Genomic DNA, 18,908 nt, shown 5'->3' with positions numbered 1-18,908 from the left:
TTAATTGTAAGGGGTTCTGTAATTAGTAGTTCCACATTCATAATTTGCTACTTGTTATGACTGTATCACTCTTTTATCAAGCACTCACAGCTAAACAGCAGATTGTCAATGGATTCAGATAAGTCATGTTTAATATGGGAAGAAGTAAAACTGTCTTAGAGCCATTAACTCACGAGGAGAACAACATATGGGAGATACAATTTCTTCCCTGCAATTAGAGATGATTTTGAAGAATTTCAGTAGCCTGAGATCCCTGAATACTCTGTTCTTGTTCTGTAAGCTTTTAAGACATAGGCAAAACAGTTGTTTGATTATTTATATCAAGAGGAGCTACTCAGAATTATTCTGACATTTTTCTGATGCGTGGCTATTATGTATCATAGGTCTTGATTAAATTATGCCTGCAATGACTAGTAAACAGTATTTGCTGAGCAACAACTTCAACAGAAATATATTTAAACTCCAGAAAGAAATGGATTCTTCTTTTGCATACCAGGCATGAAATCTCACAAGGGGCGTTCTCACAGATACTTCTACAGGGAGAGCTATCATTCTGCAATTATTATATATAATGCAGATTCCTGATCTTTTGCCTATTGTTTATTTGGATGCTACAGCATATAGCAAGTACAAATTGACAGCTGTAACTATTTAGAAACAAGAGCTTTTCTTGGTAGTGAAAAACAAAAATGAAGAATTTACAAACAAATTATTTTCAACTGAATTACACTGCAGAGATCTAATCCCTGTATCTTATTTTAAGTGTTAAGTAAAAGGTAAATACAGATGCTTCTTGTTAGTCATTGGCCTAAATAATTTAAAAAGACATAAATTCCTAGCAATTAGCTGCAATAAGATTACATATCTATTGTATAAAACATTCCCTTAGGAATCACATGTTGATACTTAGATTAATTGAAATGTGCTTCCAACTACCTGCTTTTGCTTTGTGTGAAGCAGTCAGCTGCTGCAGAATTACAGCACATTCAAAGAATTTCTTAAAATGTGAGTGTCCTTTACCTTTTCCAAATATGTGTAACTCCAAGTTTTCCCATCAGCAAACACTCTAGACACTATCCTTCCCTGTCCATCATACTCTATCTTTTCACTGGTTGTCCCTCGCTGTATGCTGCCAATTTGACCTGTGGATGAATAGGTGACGTTGACAGCCATCAGCTTGCTGCTTGGTAGCCACAGCGTGGGGTGCCCTGACGTGTCGTAGGCAATCCTCAGCAGAAATTTACGGTGGTCATCATAGATCTTTTCTGTCTTTGTGGTTCGATCAAAGTCAACTGAAAGGAGGTTTCTGCCATTAACCTTTTCAAAGCAAACAAAACGACACAATAAATCATGCTGTTCAAACCCTAGCCACCTATTATTTCCACAAAGCTTTCTTTTAATACCATTTACAGTGATTGATTTGCTGTGTACATAAATTATTCTAGCAACTTCTTGATAGAAATGTAAGGCACTATATTAGCATCTACTTTAGAAGGTCTCATTGTATGAAGAGATGGCCCAAAATTTATTGCAATGTGTTCTTTCTTGATGTTTAGTCAACTGTTAAAATACTGAAAGATGTGAACTGAAAATTTCTGTAATGAATGGGGCCATGTCAGCAAACAAACTACTTCTTTTGTAGGCAGCCCAAAGTGTATCATTGTGAAAATGTATTCCCAGCCACTGCTTGTCCAGTTCATAACAATCACGCTAAGAAAGAACTGAATCCTAATCCTCCACAGCAAGTATTTTTCAAAATGGTATATACAAAATTAAGATCTTCAAAAGCATGTTAAATCTTCAAATTAAGATTAAACAGTTTTAAGAAGATAGGCTTTCCCCTTCTGGATCAAATGGAAGTTTAACTCAGTATACCAGCCACTGCTGCAATATATTTATGAGGCTGAAATTCTTAGTAGAGGATTATGTCTTTCGCCTAGTTAACTGACCACTTAAAACCATAAATAAGTGGAAGGCTATTGAACCATTGAAAACCAGTTATAAGTGCTTTGAAGTTTATAACTATTTTAATTTGAAATTAAAGCCTTAGCGTAGATACATTTATATTGAAAACTGTATATTTATGTAAACTATAGTGGTGGATAGTGATTTCTGTGTAATACTTTTACATTGAAATCCCCTTCCCCCGCTTTTAGTGTTCTAAATACGCTTTCTGTTTCATTGAATCAGCTCTCACTTTTATATTTATGAAAGGAAAACGTCTGTCTTTTCCCATATGGGTATCTTTGCACTTCTCCATACCCCCTCTGCATTGAACTGTTTTTCAGTCTTCTCAAACAGCCCCCTAGGATTTCTTTGTTCATCTGCAAACCATTTCTGTATCTGTGTCCTTTTGAAGTTATTCCAGGTGAGGGTGAAACACTGGTAACTATGATTTTTTAACACTGTTTTTTGCTGATGTGGGGAAATAGGGCAGAAATGGACATACAGTTATATGTATTAAGAATTTTTTTAAAGTCCTTTTCCAGTACTTGATGCATACATTACAAAGACTTGAAGAAAGATGGCTAAATAACATTCAGAAAAGAACAAGAGAACAGATATCCTGACCAAAGAAATAACTGGAGGATTTTTGCATTTTTCAGGCTGCATGTTCAAAAATCCATATATCATGGATGTTGGTACTTATACCCTGAGGCTGATAAGCTTCTAAAAGATCAATATAAATTAGATTCTTTATTACTGGCATAAAAGGTATTAAAATGCTGGTGATGGATCATAGGCAAATACGAAAAAAAATCCTACAAATTCTCAGTTTTGTTTATATCTGTCAGTCTCTATCTATGCTACCTTTTCTTTAATATGAAATCACTGGCATCAGAACAATCTGCACTATCAATTTAGGAACAAAAGTCCTGTTTTCATGTAAATCTTCTAAATAAGGAATACAAAGTCTAGCAGATGCAGAATAGCTGCTTTATTTATTGAGCCATCAAGTGTTATTTAAATATACTTTGAAAAAGCAATGCTACAGGACTGATTCTAGAAGTAGGTTAAATTTAACTAAGAAGGAATCCCATTCACTTTCTTTTTGTCATTTTTGTTGCCTTTTTCATTTTCCAGTAGTTTTTCTTTAAATTTTCCAATATCTAACATTTACCCATTTGCCTAAATTCACTCTTAACTTTTCTCGGCCTCTCCCACACATGCCTGTGCTCATCTCTGCGTTTTCCTGCCTGTTTGGCTTCTCTATTTTTTCCTCCCTTTCTCTCCATCTTCTCTTCTTTATTTTACATTTAATTATGATTTTTATTTTCTTGTCTACCTCTCAGGCTTAGAGACTGAAGTGAGCATGGGCACTTCTGCTTTCTGAATTGGCAAAGAGGGAAGGGTGGTTTTATGGTTACGGCAGATGTGCAAGCAATTGTGGTTAATTTCTTGGCTAAGGACATCCTTCTGGTGTAGATTGCAGCAAAGTACTTAATCTGGCTGTCTCACAGCCTTATCTGCTAAATGGGATAATAACATCCCTTGCCTTCTCACTTTTCAGCTGTCTGGTCTGTGTAAGGGCAGAGTATGAAGGGAAAGAAAGGAATGCCTCTTTTCTAGCCAGATCACGCTGCCAGGTTCTGCTGCCAGAGCTCTTGCATTCTGACATGTGAGCCTTTGGTGAAATTTTGGCTGTGCTTGCATAATCTCGTAATACAGATGGCAATTCTAATAATAAGTTTTGGTGATACAGCTTCTTTCATTGGACAGTATGGGGCTGGAATAACATGTGTCAGCTAAAGTACTGCATTCAACTGAAGCATTTCTTAACAACAGCTCTGCTGCCAAAATGCTTCTACAGCAAAACTTAGAACATTTTTATTGTGTCTAAGACAGTCACACTCCAAACATATCTGAAACCTCTGGGTTTCATGATGATAAACATAATAATTCTGGAAATTTTAACTCCTGTTTTTCTTTCCAGGGGCTCACTGAGAAGCATGAGATCAGTCTGTGATTCCCAGATTAGGAGTAGAGGTATATTGCTGTGTTTTACAGAGAGATTCAAGAGGTGATGTGAAAATTGGGGCAGAGCTTGGACCATGTCAGGTCTCAGGAGGAGGCGGACTAAACTCTTTCTGTAAGCTCTCTCATCTGTGTTACCTGTCTGCTCTGGGTGCATCCCCTGAGAGAGACCTCATACCAGCTCCTTTAGTTAAGACCCTTGTGAGTGATGGTCTGCCTGCCCTCATCACAAATGCCCTAAAAAGGCTCTTTCATGTAGAGGACTGGCAGGACCTCTGCCAAAAGCCAGCCCGCAGACCAAATGTACAAGTCTAGGGCCAAAACCAGCTTATCTGACAAATACAAAACAAGTCTGAACAAAAGTAAGACTGACGAAGAATCGTTAAGGGAGGGTGAAATAACTCCTAATTAATTTCTTTATAAAGGCTATTAGTAGTGGGAAGAATTAATACAAATTGGAAACCCAAGAGAGTACCGGAGAGTGTACTTTGTGATGTTAGATACTGCGCATATATAATCCAGTGAAAGTATCATATATGAGTACATTTATGGGCAATACATTTTGTCACTGTTTTTTGTCTACATTTGTCTTTGCAGCAAAATGTTCCTTACATATCTGTAGATGGAAATTATGAGCTCCCTGAGTTCTGTTCATCTTTCTGTTGTTTTCTTTCTCTACTTTCCTACATCCCCCCACCCACCCCCGAGCAACATTTCAATCTCCCCATGTAAATCAATTTCAAAAAACCTTTGTTTTTCTTCTTTGCTGACAAGTTTCTTTTTTTTTTTTTTTTCTTTTGAGGCATTTTTCTCTTATTAGCCCATATTCTCCACCTGGCCTACTTCTTCAATTGTATATGCACTTTTAATTACTACTGTTTTATCCTAACCTATAATCTCTCACTTGCCTCTCCATCTTGTTAAATCTTTCCTTTCTCTCTGCTGTTCTTTTTTACCTGTTAACTCTTCCAAGTGAAGGTTGCCCATGACATTTCTTTTACCTCCTCCACACTCAGATGCCAAAATTTAACTTCACTTTTGAGAACTGGACTCGTGGCAACTTGTTTCACTGCCAGAAACAAATGCCATTGCTATGGTTATTTTATTTTCTCTTGGGCTTCTTTCACAAATGAATTGGCAATTGTATTATGCCACCATGCAATGTAATGACATGCCTATGAACCAGATCTGCAACGATGAGCTCCAGAAGCATGGCTTCCCTTTCCTCCTCCTTATCTGCATAAGACAGCTGCCATAGATAGGTTACAAGTATGTTGTTCTTACGCAGCAGCTGCTGTACATAATCATTCTTCCTTCTTGGAAAAAATCCATTCTTGCAGAGAAGTGGTAGAGAGGAATATAAGGTGCATGACAGCATTCCCTGCTTTCTTGTCCCAAATGAAGATATAAAATATTTTAAGATTTTAAAATGGCATGTGACTTCTTAGAAGTCAAGTGATCTGAAATTACTTCCTTTCATTTGATATACTGCCCAGGCCTTACTTTAAAGAACTGAGTTCAGTTCTAATAGTAAGTCAGACCTCCAGTGTGGTCTTGAAATGGTCTCCTGGCAACCCAATTTTAAATGCTTAATCTCCATTGTCTTTACCAAATGACTGTCATAAATCATAGGTTGCTTACTACTTATATTTCACTCACTGTATAGGAATAAGAATTGCCAACAAAATGGTAAAGACATATGTTAGAGGAATATGCTGTACACATGCACACACAGTTAAACCCTTTGTGCCAGAAATAAGTATTAGTACAATTTTATTTAAAATAAAAAAGAAAATCCTAGGACTGTGCTAACTGATGGTAGAATAATTTAAAACAAGATTCAAAATCAAGTCTGTGAATTCAGTACCAGAAACAAAAACAGTGAAGGAAAGCAGAAAATGATACTTTCATCCCAATTCATTCCAGGCTAAAAACAACAGTTTGAAATCCACAGAAAAGAGCAATTAATAAGGAAAAAGAGCCAATAAATGAAGTAATAAAAGTAACTTCCAGCTCTACAGTTAGCTTATCTATGGTAAACATTCTGTGGTTGTCAGATGACAATACCTACAGGAGTGAATTTACATTTCCTCTCACTTAATTAGAACACAGTAAATACCACATGTGCTTGTGTGCTTACCCGAAGCTTTCGGCCAAACACGTTGACTTTTCCCTGGGCTTGCTCCTTCCGGAATCGCCACTCCACCAGGTTCTGCCCGTTCTCCCCTGGGAGGGTCATGTTTCTCTTTGCCACTGTTGGGTTGGCAGTGCCAGCCAACACGTGTGGCTCTGTCTGATAGTGGGAGTCCAGGCCGCTGGCATACAGGATTCTCAGGGAGCCATCGTAACCAATCTGGTAGCTATTTCTTAACTGATCTGAAAAGGCATAAACCAGAGAAGTGCATGTTACCTGCACGGGTTAACAGTCTGCCTTTGTCCTCCACGCTTTATACTGTGCATCTAACATCTTTACTTCACATACTGACCCGATGGTAATAAAAAGCCAGGGTGAGATTGGTACTGTATCACAAGCGAGCACAAATGCCTTTGGGACCTATATTCAAAGTCACTTAAACACTTAAGAAAATCCCGCCCCCAGAGTATATTCTTTGGACTGGCAAAAACCACATTTTCTGCTGGTTTATGAGGCATTTTTGGCCTAATCCTAAGCGTACTGTGACTACTGGCTTTTATAAAGATATGGCTGCTAGGATGTCACATGCTATTTTAAAGCTAAAATCTCACTTCATGCTTTTTCTACACCTATTTCCCTATCAATTAATTTCTCTCTTCTAATGTTCCCTTTTAATGCAAAGTAGGTATTCTGACTACTTCCAGTGGCTGTTTACAAAACCTATTTGGGTGGAAAGCATATTTAATTCTACTTTCACTGCAACACTTTCTTTCCCTGAACAGTTCTTTTTATATATGTCTAAAACCATGTATGTATCACCCCCTCTTCCAGACACTATGCTTCTAATGTTTCCCTCTGCAACATCTCATTGAAGCTGCTTGTACCATAAGAAAGCAGTTTTCAGGTCAGTACCTGATAAGAAATCTTTTGTTTACAGTACCTTGAACCATGGTATAGAAAGAATCAATTGATGATAAGTTGGAAGTGATGCTGACATCTTCCTCTCTGCTGGATGATTCAATGTCCACCGTGATGGCCCTTTCCATTTCCCCGTGAAGGTTAGTGACCACTCCAGTTGGGAAGGTAACATTTGTTAGACGGCCCTCGCTATCGTAGCTAAAAAAAAAAAAAAAAAAGTCCAGAAATGATACATAGCAGGAACAAATTGTTTTCATTTACAAGTAAAATGAACAAAAATACCACCTACTCATATTGTTAAGGCATGTTTTGCTTTTTGTGCATGGGATAGGCACAGCAACGACTTCAAACGTGCTTTGAAGTAGTCAAAAGACTGCTGAACATATAGGAACCTCAATGGTGATAGCAAGAGCAAACAGATGGATCTTCAGCTCTGCATATTATTCTTTGAAGTGTGACCAGATCCTGCTGCACATCTAATGCACCATTTCAAAGGGAGCATATTTATTGGTGCTGAATTCCATAACATTCTGTACTCACGCCCTATTCTTGGACTAGATTTTGCTGTTATTGTAGGAATCCTCAAAATTTTTCATGAAAAGGTTATCTTAATATGTGTCTTCTTGGGCCCTTCCTATTCAATGACTATGCAGACCACCTGCCCTCCTGTCCCTGAGAGCTTAATATCCCTTGTATTATTAAGAGAAAGAATCTGGGCTAATATTAAATCTACTTAAGCTGTTTGTAGCTGGAAATCAGAACAGCTAGCATACATAAATCATTAACTGCTTGTGGATCATAGTTTGACAATTGCAACATAAGCTGTGCAGGAGATTTTTTTTTTTTTTTCCTGGCTCCACTAACATGTCTTTCAACAAGGGGCTATATATACATTTAATACGAATAAGTAGATACAATTTCTGTAATTGAAGTAGACTTACGACTTCGAAACCCTGTCTTTTCTCATGCTGTGTTAGGTATACTCCAGCTATTAAATGCCACTGGTATGAGATCTGAGACCCATGCTCATATCTGAACATGCATTGTGGTCACAGTATAGTGGGGTAAAGCATTATATGAGCTTCAGGTTATAAAACTGCTTTTAAGATTAGGTCCTCCAGTACAACAACTTGGGTTGGTCAGTCTAAGTGTTTGGCTGAGGCTCCTTGTTTACAAGTATAGCCTGCCTGTACCTGCAAAGGGTGATCCAGCCCACATTTGACCTGTTTGCTCTCAGGGTTTTCCATCCCTTTCCTGTGACCGTGTAGTGGGAAGCTGAAGGAAGCTTTATTTTCATAAAGTAACTAGACCGTGACCCTGTAGGTCCTCACGGGGTGCTAGAACATTTCATGCTTACAATTATCATCAAAATTGCTCCTTCTGGGAAGGAAACACAAAACCAAACCAAAGCCCCAAACATATCACCGAGGCTACAGGAACTCTTTTTTCTTAAATTGAGAGAATTCCAAACAGTTTTAACCCCCAATGCACTAACTTTCTCTGAACAGCCTAAGTATTGCACAGCATTGCTGTAACTGAAAGGATTAGGTTAAGAAATTATTTTTTCCAGTTTGCTTACTCTGTAGATTTGACAGATTTTTGCATACAGTCATTTTCATCCTTCTAATACAGTTGATTTCCTTTGTTTATATGAGACTTTCACTTAGCAACAAGAAAAAAATACAAGAATGTTTGAAAATCAGAAACCATACTGCAAGCCAGGGAAACCAAGTGGGGAAACTTATTTTTTGAAGTTAAGTACATTTCAAGATCATGGGGTTTCTTCCAGTGTGTTTCTAGCCCTAATTTTGTCTCTTTGTCACATACTGGACTTGGCAAGCCGAGACAGTGCATTTATGTGGGAAACTGAAACAAACCCACTGACGTTCCTTGTTCATGAGTGTGACTCCTAGCTTATTCAAGACCTTCAGTCTCATTCCTCAATTCCATAAACTTATTTTCTTTTCATGCACAACTTCCCTTTTTAACTCCCAGGGGTGCATATACTGTCCAATTAGTGTCCTTCCCTATTTTCCCGCTTTATATTTGAAAATGGTATCAAATTATTTTGTTTGGAATTACTTATGTCCTTTGATTACAGTAGCCAAGTACTGGTCTTTATTTCAAACAATGCTTATTAAAGCCTCAGAAGGTAAGATTTCCTCATAAGAAGAACTTTACAGCCTTTGAATCACAACATTCATGAGAAATTAGTTATCATATTTGTGAGTATACCACTTGAATTGGAAAATGCTGCACATCAATAGTATTCAGTACAGTGTATGGCTTCACTGCAGTATGCAGCACTCAACATGGCTATTCTTGTTTTATGCATTCTTGCTTCCACATTATTATTTTTTGACTCTGTGCCCATAGTTCGTGAACTGGTCTCTTCTTTCACAAATACATGAAAGCACACCATGAACCCAAGATAAGCAGCTATTATTATTACAGTGGTGGAGAGTTCAAAGATCAGCAAAAAGTCATGCTACACATTTGTGTTCTTAAAAACATGATTTTAAAGCTGAAATAATCTTAAAAGCCATGATTTCTTGGTTCAGGCATCCTAGTGCAAGAAGAAAATGTGACGGAGATGTGAAAGGTAAGAACAGGATTTCTCATACTTTTATAGCCAGGAACAAATAGAAAGGAAATAGGCCTTTCTCCAGTTTACTGTATATTCCATTTTATGGACTGTAATGTGTGTCCTTCATTTTTTTCACAGCACATTGAATACTAAACTTACTTTATGCTTGATATCTTTTTGCCCACAATGAAAGCCTTATCAGTGCTCAGCATAGCAACACTGCTCATACCTTTGGGCATTCCTCTGCCATTTTTCTTATTACATCCAAATATCCTTGCATTCTGCTGCCAAGGTGAATTTATTTATCCAAGATTGTAAGTTTTAGACTGAGAGATTTATTTTATCAGCCTAATGTTCTAATATTTAAATTGCCCAAAAAGGAGTGAGATCTGAAGTCCAGGGGGTGAGCGCCTATTTTTGGCAGTTCACAGCCTCTTTGATCTTTCCATCCAAACACAAGCTCAAGCACACGTGTTACCGTGGAGCCCTCTGATCTTTCTCCTTTGTGAGGCACCACAGCAAAGCCATTCAGCCAACCTCTTGAATTCCTCTAGAGCAGGTTGCACATAAACCTTTCCAAGACTCTAAAATGGGAACTTGCTCATTGGGCGAGACCTCGTGTGTATTAATCCCATCAATTCATTTCCTTTCACGTGAACAGAATGACCTTTGTATTTGGTCAATACCTACAGAAGATAGCAGCAGGGGCAGCTGCCACTACTGCTAGCTGAAGTTCCCCTTAAATAAAATTCTTTTTCTTCTTCAGGATGATCTGCCACTGCCAGATAGTTTTCCCCTTCTGCAGGGAGAATTTCTCAGAGGTAATGATTATTAGCTTCCCAGATTCTTGACCTTTTGCTCTTTACCTGCTGGAAGTCTCTCTTCCATTGTTCATTGCCTTTAGTTTTAATTACATTCCTTCCCAAACCATTTTCTGTTCTGGTCTATGTAGGACACTTGCCTCTGCAGTGGTAACTTCCTGGTAAGCCTTGTCACAGATGGAAATGCCCTACTTTCTTTACTTTTGACTTGTTCCTCATGTGCATTGTATCTTACTTTGGAACACATATAGCTCAGCCCCAACATGCAGAGCATTATTAATATTTTGTATCAGAAGTTACTTCAACATAAAATCAGGAGCTGTAGAAATGAGGTGTGTAGTAAAGGTTGCTGCTAAAGCCAATTGCTAAGTTATGACTGATACTGTTTGCCTCACGGACCTCTGCAGCACATTCCTTAATAAAAGAAATTCTGTAATTTTGGGGTTTTTTTGCTATTGTAAACAAGTCAGGTTGAAGAGCAAGCCACGCTGGTTCCTGCATATTTCAGATAGCAAGACATACGGTGCAAATGTGTATTATGTAGTTCTTTAAAGACTAATTACAGATTATACTGCTAGTTGGGATACTGTAAGAGAGAAATGAGGCATGAATGCATTTCATAATATAGGCATGTATAATTTTGATAGTAAAATAAAAAGTACTGTTAACATTCTCTCTCAACACACATCAAGAATTTCCTCTATACATCTTGAATTTTCAAGAGCGGCTAAAAAATTTATGGCACGTTACCCTAGTTGTTTCAAACTCTTTGTAGGAAGGCTTATATTTCCGCCAAGGTGCTGCTGCTTGGCAGGTGAGAACGGAAGGTTCAAAGTTGACTTCCAGAAGTGCAGCATGCTGTTGTTTTAGGCATTGGAACATACTGAAAAATCTGTCCTAACCTGGCAATGAAATATCTCCTTCAGCTTATCAAGGCAATTTAGTTCACGTTTGCATAGAGGACAACTGTCTTTAACGTTACAGAGTGCTGGTTTGCAAATACATCATTTCTGTTCCGCCCCCCGTAGCATACTGCAAGTTTAGGCCCTCCGAAATACTGCAAAACTACAGCAAACAGAAGCCACCTTGACAGCATACCACTGCATTGCTAAACCAGTAACAAAACAGTTATCTTGCTCATCGAAAGGAAACACACCCATAGTTTCTATACCATCATTTTTATTATCATTTTATCACCTGTAGAGAGCTCTCCTGGTTAAAACAGGGCATGGCAACTTACCGGGAGCTCCAGTTCTGGCCATCTTTAACCGTTATGTGGGTTTTTGAAAGAGAGGAATAGATGCTAAACTTCAACATAATGAAATTTGTTATTTTTTTTCCCTTTGCTCCATTTCTGAGTTCCTTTCCCCATTTCAATGTGCATTTTTTGCTTTTTATTTGTCTAAAGAGTGACTGAATAAAACTCCTAAGAACGTAAAAGGTTAAAATAATCTACAGATGCATGGACAGACAAATCATTTCTCCTTTTTATTTTGGCATTTCTTCTTTAGTCTCACTGAAATACACACTTCAGTGGATCTGTAACTACTCATTTATAACCTGTCTTTTTAAAAGCAATATTAATTGAAGTACCATCTGCACATATTCCTTTAGTTTTATACAGTGTTTCTGACATCTTAAAAGGTTTAGCAACTTGCTTGCGGATTCAGAGTACAAATATATCAGTAAACCCAAAACATTAAACTATAACTTCCTTTTGAGATATAACAGATACGCATATATTTAAATGAAACCATAAACAATAAGATAGCTGTATGTCTTGCTAATACTGTTTTGTTTTGCTTAACAAGAAGCAAATGTGTCATAAATGACAATTTGATGTATGCTAGGAGGCTTGTAAATTATGACACGTGGATTGATTTTTTTTTTTTTTTACTTGACTGTTGTCTAAAAGGGGTAGCATTTTTATTCTTATCTGGAATATTGTTAAGCATGAGAAAAAAATTCAATATTCTTTCTAGTCTTACAGAATTTTAAATATATGGGATAAAAACTTAGTTCACTTCTTTTCCCTTTCTGCTCTACTCCTTTTCCCTCTCCCTTTTCCTTTCTGCCATGTCTAGCTCTGAGGAAACAATGGATGAGTAGGAATTGCAGAAAACACGTCCAGAAGTGATTCTAGGAAGAACCTAAACTACAGTGCAGCCGAAATCCAATTCTGGAGAGGCGTTTATCTATCTACTTGTTTTTTTAATGGAATTTGGGCAGAAAAATGAAAACTCACAAAACCACAGAGGCTGGAAGGGCATTAAGAGTATTAGTATCAGCTAAATTTCTCTGTCTTACTCGAACAACTGTCAGACAACTCAAGCTTAAATTCGAGAAGCTGCTCTGCTTTTCCTGGTCCTTTAGCTGGTGGCTGCCTTCCATGGGGAAAGGATCTTTATCCCATCTTCATCTGGGAAAGTCTTACGCAACTGTTTGTATAACTGGTTAAATAATTCAGGTAGCGGTCTTTTATCTTAGACACATGGTCAGGATGAATTTTTCAGTCCAGGTTTAATGAAGAAATTTCCTTAGCTTGAAAGTGATTGACAATTTCTCTTTTCACCTTCTCCTGTTACAAGTGCAGCTTTTGAGGCTTTTTTTGTGCGTCTATTTTGTCACAACATTAAAAGGATGGTTTTCAGTCTTTTTTTGTAAACTGGCATTCAGCACAACGGAGATGTGAACAATTCACCTAAATAGGCCATTCTCAACAGCCATAACTCATCTGCAAAACAACAGGCACACTCTAAATGAAAATCACTGCAGAAAATGTGTCTGTTGGAAAGGGAGCTCAAAGAAATGAATCAACACCTTCCTTCACGATAGCTCGCTCACTTCTGTACAGAGCAGTTTTTGATACCCATTTTCCACTTCATCGCACAACCAGGCAAACAAGTACGAGTTCAGTGCTCGTGCTGCAGTAAGACTGACCACCTTCATGGCCTCATCCAAAATGACTTCCAGAGACAGGTATTTGGGGGGAGTGGTGCTTTGCAATGAAAGAAGCAATACATAGCTTTACAGTGCTGGGCTGCTGCTTTACTTTTTTGCCAGAAGACTGCCAAACTTTTCACTCACTGCTATACACTGTTGGGATCCTCCTACACTGTCCTGTTTGCTGTGATAAGCACCTGCTATGTATATTCTTGTTAAGCATTCACCAAACCAATAATTCTTTAATAACTTGCTTTTCTGACATGCACCTTACATACACAAGAACCTGCACAAATAAATAGTGTTAATGATGATGGTGCTTTCTGAAAATGCAGAACTGCTCTGGTGTATGTGCAAAGAGTGGGGGGTGCACTGGGAGCAGCGTGATGGAGGCAATGTGGCTTATATGAGAGGCGTTATCTGGGGATGGAGCAGCTTCCCAAAGCTGGGGGTGCTCCTCAGCAGTGCATACTCTTTCAAACTGAGCACAGCCAACTCAACACTGATTGAAAGGGGCTTGTCCTTACAAAGATGAGACTAAATTACAGTAGCCAGGCTTTTATCTACAAGATCTCAGCACTCATCCCCCGCTTTTCAACTTCCCTCTAATGAGAGTTCACTGCCCCCGAGCCCCATGGGGTCTGCAGGGGCCGGACTCTGGTTTTCGCCAGGGTGTGCAGAGCCAGGTCCTGCCCTGCAGCAGCTTCTGCGCAGTGTCTTTGATCTTAGCGCTCCCTGAGGCTGTTGGTTTGTGTCTGTGTCATTTCCCCCCCAACTTCTTAGCTCATTTATTACTGTACAAATAAACTGTGTGCCTTGTTGATACAAATACCAGAGTACGGCCTTTCAAATAAAAGCAATGTTGGTGTATATATACTTTGTATGACAGATTGTCCCTTGCTCTAAGGTCTGCTTACACTATCGGAGCTGAGTGCATAGGCCTTTAGTGAAAAAAGGACGTAAGGCTCGTCTGTTTGGCCAGACATTTTGTTCACAGAATAAGCTGCAATGCTGCTTTTCCCCCCCGTAATTATTTTTTCTTTTTTTTTTTCTTTATAATTTTGAAGGGTGAAAATGCTATGAGGGTGTTTTTACAGGGTCACAGAAAGTGGACATCACGAGCTTATGAAATTTCATGGTGTTTGAAATTTAGCAAAAGGAAAACAAAATTACATGGGTGTATTTTTTTTTTTTTTTAGGACAGTGGAGTACCATGGTGATTCAAAAAATACTGCTAGATTCAGGTTCTACAGTTAATTTAGAATAACATACTTATTCCTTCAGAGCACAAGTCTGATACCTAGCCAGCGTAGGTTTAAGTGACAGACTCGCCCTTCTTTGGTGGAAATTTGGTAGGACTTTGAACTGTGTGTGTCTTGTAGGCTCCCTAAAGAGCTAATCATCCTGGCCTCACTGGGGACACACTACTCTAGCCAAACACCCATTTTCATGAAAACAGTAGCAACCTGATTACTATCGTGAGCTGAAATTAATTCAAGTTAATAAATGGTAAATTCAGAACTGTTTACTGACAGGCATAAGGCTTACGACTATGGAAATAGGGCCTCCTTTGGAAAGCAGACTAAACCCCCCAAGTTATTTCTCTCTGTGGTAGCAGAAGTGAGTGCTTCTCAGAGGTGTTGTGGCAGCGGCTCCTGCAAAGGAACGGGAGGAGGACAGATGGGAGGATCGATGCCACTTCTGTTCAGGAAACCCATAAATGAGAAAGAAAAGACAGACACAGGAGTAGAAGAATTGGAAAAAATGAAAGAAGTCCAGAACAACTGTTGAGCTGAGGGGAGAACAAGTAACATAATAATGACATTAAGGAAGACCCAATCTCTTGATGAAGCTTGAAAATGAGGACTGTGAGTTTGACTACAGCATGCTGAAAACAGAGAGTGGTCTGGCGCTGCCCTTCCACCCCACCACACTGTGTCCCCAGTGAGGTGAGTATAGAAGAGAGCGAGCTGGCTTGGCTGTAGCCTCCCTGACTTCTGTTTGACAATTAACATGGGACAAAAATATTAACATGTCAATAATTGAAAAAAATTGTATTATTAAGTCCCTGATAAAGCCAGAAGTGAAACATGCTTTCAGGAGCCTGAGCAGAGCTGACTGGATTGACAATGCGGGACATTTATGTCATTCATAGGAACAATACTATTTTTTTGCTGAACTACCCTTACTTCTAAGTGCTTTCCAAAACCACAGAGACATCACATGCTGATTGCCTTGACAGAAATCAAAGTGCTTCTTCGTCTCTCATACATATAGGATGTCATAATGTTAATATGTATCTTCAGCATTGCTATTTTGATATCACTACCTATTCAATGGTTTCTAGGCTTTTATTACTTAGCCTAGTTCTAAGGACAAGGAACAGTAAACATTCAAGAACCAAGAAATGGGTAAATGTCTATCAGTCGAGATATATTACTGATATCAGAGCAATTAGGGGACACACTAAAGTTCTCTAAAAAAATTCACATTGATATCTAATGGTAGGTACTGATGGATTATTTTTAACATGGCTACTTCGTTATTAAGCAGGATGAGTGTGAAACAGCAAGTTCGTGTACTCCGCTGTCAGCACAAGCCTTACAAGACTAACTTACATAACATCACATTGTATTATGGCTATGAAATTTACTGTAGAGTTGAGTTACAGTCCCAGTTTAGAAAATTGTGAGATCAGCTTATAGCCATGCACAAAGCGAACATGTCAGCTAGATATTTTTCCCTACAAATTCTTTTTGGGTAAGCTTGTTTGATTAGAGAGAAGAGTTCTAATTGCTTTTTGGCCAGCCTTCCCTCCACAGGTCTACATGAAACGGTGAGAGAGGTTTATGCCTACTAGAGTTTCAATTTGTGCCATGTTGAAAGGAGGAGAAGCACCACATCTTGACTAACGGAGAAGCAGCCGGTCCCAGACGTGTATGTATTAGATATTGGACTGTGACAGGCAATGTGGATAAAGAGGCACTTATGAAAGGACTGGGTATCTCAAAAATATTCCCAAAAAGACAGTTCAGAGACAGTTAAGAATGAAGAGAATATGTCTTTTGTTGCTTGAGTAACTGTAATATGGGAAGATTAAAGATACTGCACTTGTAAGTCATGACGTGCAATCAAGGGCTCATGTGATGCCACAGAAGTCAATACAAGAACATGAAAATCAGCTGAACGAAAATGTTTTAATGAGTATGGTTAACTACTTTATAGCCACCATATTTTAGACTGATGAAGCAAGAAGCAGCAGCAGTAAAAGCACAATGCATAGAAGGTTGTCGATGGCAAAAGAATAAATATATCTAAAAAGCACTATGATGCCAAGGCCATTCAGAGAATGCTGTTTAGAGGTGATAAAAAATGCAGATTGCAATTTTGTACAAAGTTCTGGTATTTGTAAGAAAACAGAATCAAATTAGAATGAAAGCCCCAGAATTGCAAGAAAAAGGCATTTCTAGATACTCTTTCTACTGAAACGTAAATGCGATAAAAAAATGAACACAAATAGAAACAGAAATGTTATGTGAAAATAAAACCCCACAAATATTACAGGAAATGGTATGGAAATTAATGAATTAGGAAAACCAAATTGCGAACATCTTAATAGACAGTAAAAATGCAAGTGAACAGACACTACTATTGGGGGATCATTTTTATCCGATCAAAATGGAGTATTTGCTTTTATCTAAATGTTTCAGCAGAAGTTCCATAGACTTTCTACAAGCCAAACCTCAGACTCCACAAGCAATGCATTAAGATGAAGCAAGAGAAGAACTGCAAAATATCATCTGTTTCCTTTTGCCAAATGCTGACAGTTACAGATGATGTGCCTGGTACATGGCGAAACAAAACAAGTCCAAGCCAGAGGCAGTATCTTACTCTGCATCACACGGTTTTAAGGAAACCATAGCACTGAATGCACCATTAATAAAAGCCTAATGTGTAAAAGGGTGATACTCTGCAACACACGGTGAAAACAGATTTTTACCTGCGATTCTCCCTACTCTGTAAAATTATCTTAAGGATTTCACGCTCTGCACGATTTCACCACCTTTCCAGAATGGCTGGAAAGCTCATTAATTTAACTGTGGGAACAAAGTAAACTTGTAAGGGCTCTGCTTGCTAATGTCACTCTCTTTGATTGCTGTTGCATTCCTTTTGAGACAAGAATTGAGTGGGAGAGGGAGGAGGGGAAGGAGATGACAAATGAGCTCAGGGCATGAAGTGCCCAGGGAAACATTGGATGGACTGTCAAGAGATACAAGAGGGGATATTGAGAAGAAATGCACTGCTGGGAAAGCAAAAGGCAGGGAAGTCAAACATGCCTCAGAGAAATGATGGGAGATACGGGAAGGAGCACGATACAAGGTAAGAAAGCAAGGAAACACAGTAGGAGGGCAAGGTCTGGAGAGCAAAGAAGAGACATGGAAGAAAGGCAGTGAATTTGCAGGGAGGAGGAGGAGGGATCTTACTCTGGATCAGATCTCTGCCTGCTGATACTGCTCCTAAAAGGAGAAGAAGGCAAGAGGAGAGAAGGCAGGAAAGAAAAAAGAAGCAGTGGCTACTGGAATTAATTCATGGCTAAGGGAGGAAAGTGATTCGAGTTTAACCAAAGCAGTTAGAGAAGGCCAAAGGAGAGCAGGTGCAGCCTGTGCCATCCAGGGGAGCTGTGAGATACAGCAACAGTTGCCTCTTCACAGAGGAGCCTGCAGAAACACCTGGGCTGGGAACATGGATGGATCCCAGACACCTGACACTGGGCTGACCATGATCTGTCCTCTACTACCTCTCAGGACCGTGCAGCTCTCAGCACCCGAGTGCGTAGCACACCAGTGCGCACGCAGTCTGCAACCTCAGCAGCAAAGCCCAGCCTCAGCAGGTGCTTCCCAGACAGCTAAGGCCCGCTGCAGAGCAGCTTCCACCAGTTCCTCAAGCAACCTGAAAAGCACAAAGCAGACAGAAGCTAGCAAGGCAGCAGGCCAGAGGTTCAACGATTGGACTTTCCTGTAACGTCTCAGCTGGAGTTCCACAAAGTAGTCATGGAGCAAGCTGAGTGAGAGCAACAAGGTTGTGACAGCCCGAGCCCATACTCAGCTTCCAGCGGCTCCCAGGGAATGGCTCGGGATAGTGAGATGATTCAGGAGAAGTGGGGCTGAACAAGACGCTTGGGACCTTCTCAGAGGGCTGCCTTACACTTTGGTCAGATTAAGTATCATAAGTAATAGCAGCTTTTCTCTTGAATAACTTGCCCTCTTGAGCATCGTCAAACTTTCAATTAATAGTGAGCTTTTTACCCATTTTCAGCTGAATGTAAAGCCTCGCTGTCACCTGCTGGCATGCCAGGGCTTCGACAGAGACCTGGAGTTGCAGGCTGGGTGTGGGTCTGACCTCCTACACAACTGAGTGACTGCACAGGGGCACTTCAAGGCTTTTTAGGAGTTAATGTCTGATACTTCAAAAACTAGGTCTAGAGAAAATGCTCTTTTGGCGCATCTGGCTTAGCTCTCTGTACGTAAAA

At 39.2% G+C, this 18,908-nt stretch overlaps 1 protein-coding gene and 1 long non-coding RNA gene across 19 annotated transcripts in view; one reads left to right on the top strand and one right to left on the bottom strand.

The window, feature by feature from the left end:
* The window catches only part of TENM3 (teneurin transmembrane protein 3), a 512,354-nt gene that overhangs the window by 11,459 nt on the left and 481,987 nt on the right, over positions 1–18,908 (bottom strand). For all 16 annotated transcript variants that reach the window (XM_065634158.1, XM_065634155.1, XM_065634160.1 and 13 more), the window contains 3 exons: positions 7,050–7,225; positions 6,116–6,351; positions 1,021–1,317 (listed from right to left, as the gene is read on the bottom strand). In XM_065634158.1, coding sequence (XP_065490230.1) covers positions 1,021–1,317; positions 6,116–6,351; positions 7,050–7,225 — 709 coding nt within the window. The remainder of the gene's footprint in view (positions 1–1,020; positions 1,318–6,115; positions 6,352–7,049; positions 7,226–18,908) is intronic.
* The window catches only part of LOC135988295 (uncharacterized), a 48,022-nt gene that overhangs the window by 16,339 nt on the left and 12,775 nt on the right, over positions 1–18,908 (top strand). The window contains exons 3-4 of one of the 3 annotated variants that reach the window (XR_010606133.1): positions 7,047–7,167; positions 12,520–14,248. This is a non-coding gene — a long non-coding RNA (uncharacterized LOC135988295). Of the gene's footprint in view, positions 1–7,046; positions 7,168–9,588; positions 9,631–12,519; positions 14,249–18,908 lie in introns of those variants that run through there. The other 2 variants (XR_010606135.1, XR_010606134.1) reach the window with 2 other exon arrangements.

This window comes from Caloenas nicobarica, chromosome 4 (genome assembly GCF_036013445.1).
Source record: "Caloenas nicobarica isolate bCalNic1 chromosome 4, bCalNic1.hap1, whole genome shotgun sequence".
Classification (NCBI taxonomy): domain Eukaryota; kingdom Metazoa; phylum Chordata; class Aves; order Columbiformes; family Columbidae; genus Caloenas; species Caloenas nicobarica.
Note: the sequence above shows the minus strand (reverse complement) of the source record. Positions and strands in the feature narration are given on the sequence as shown.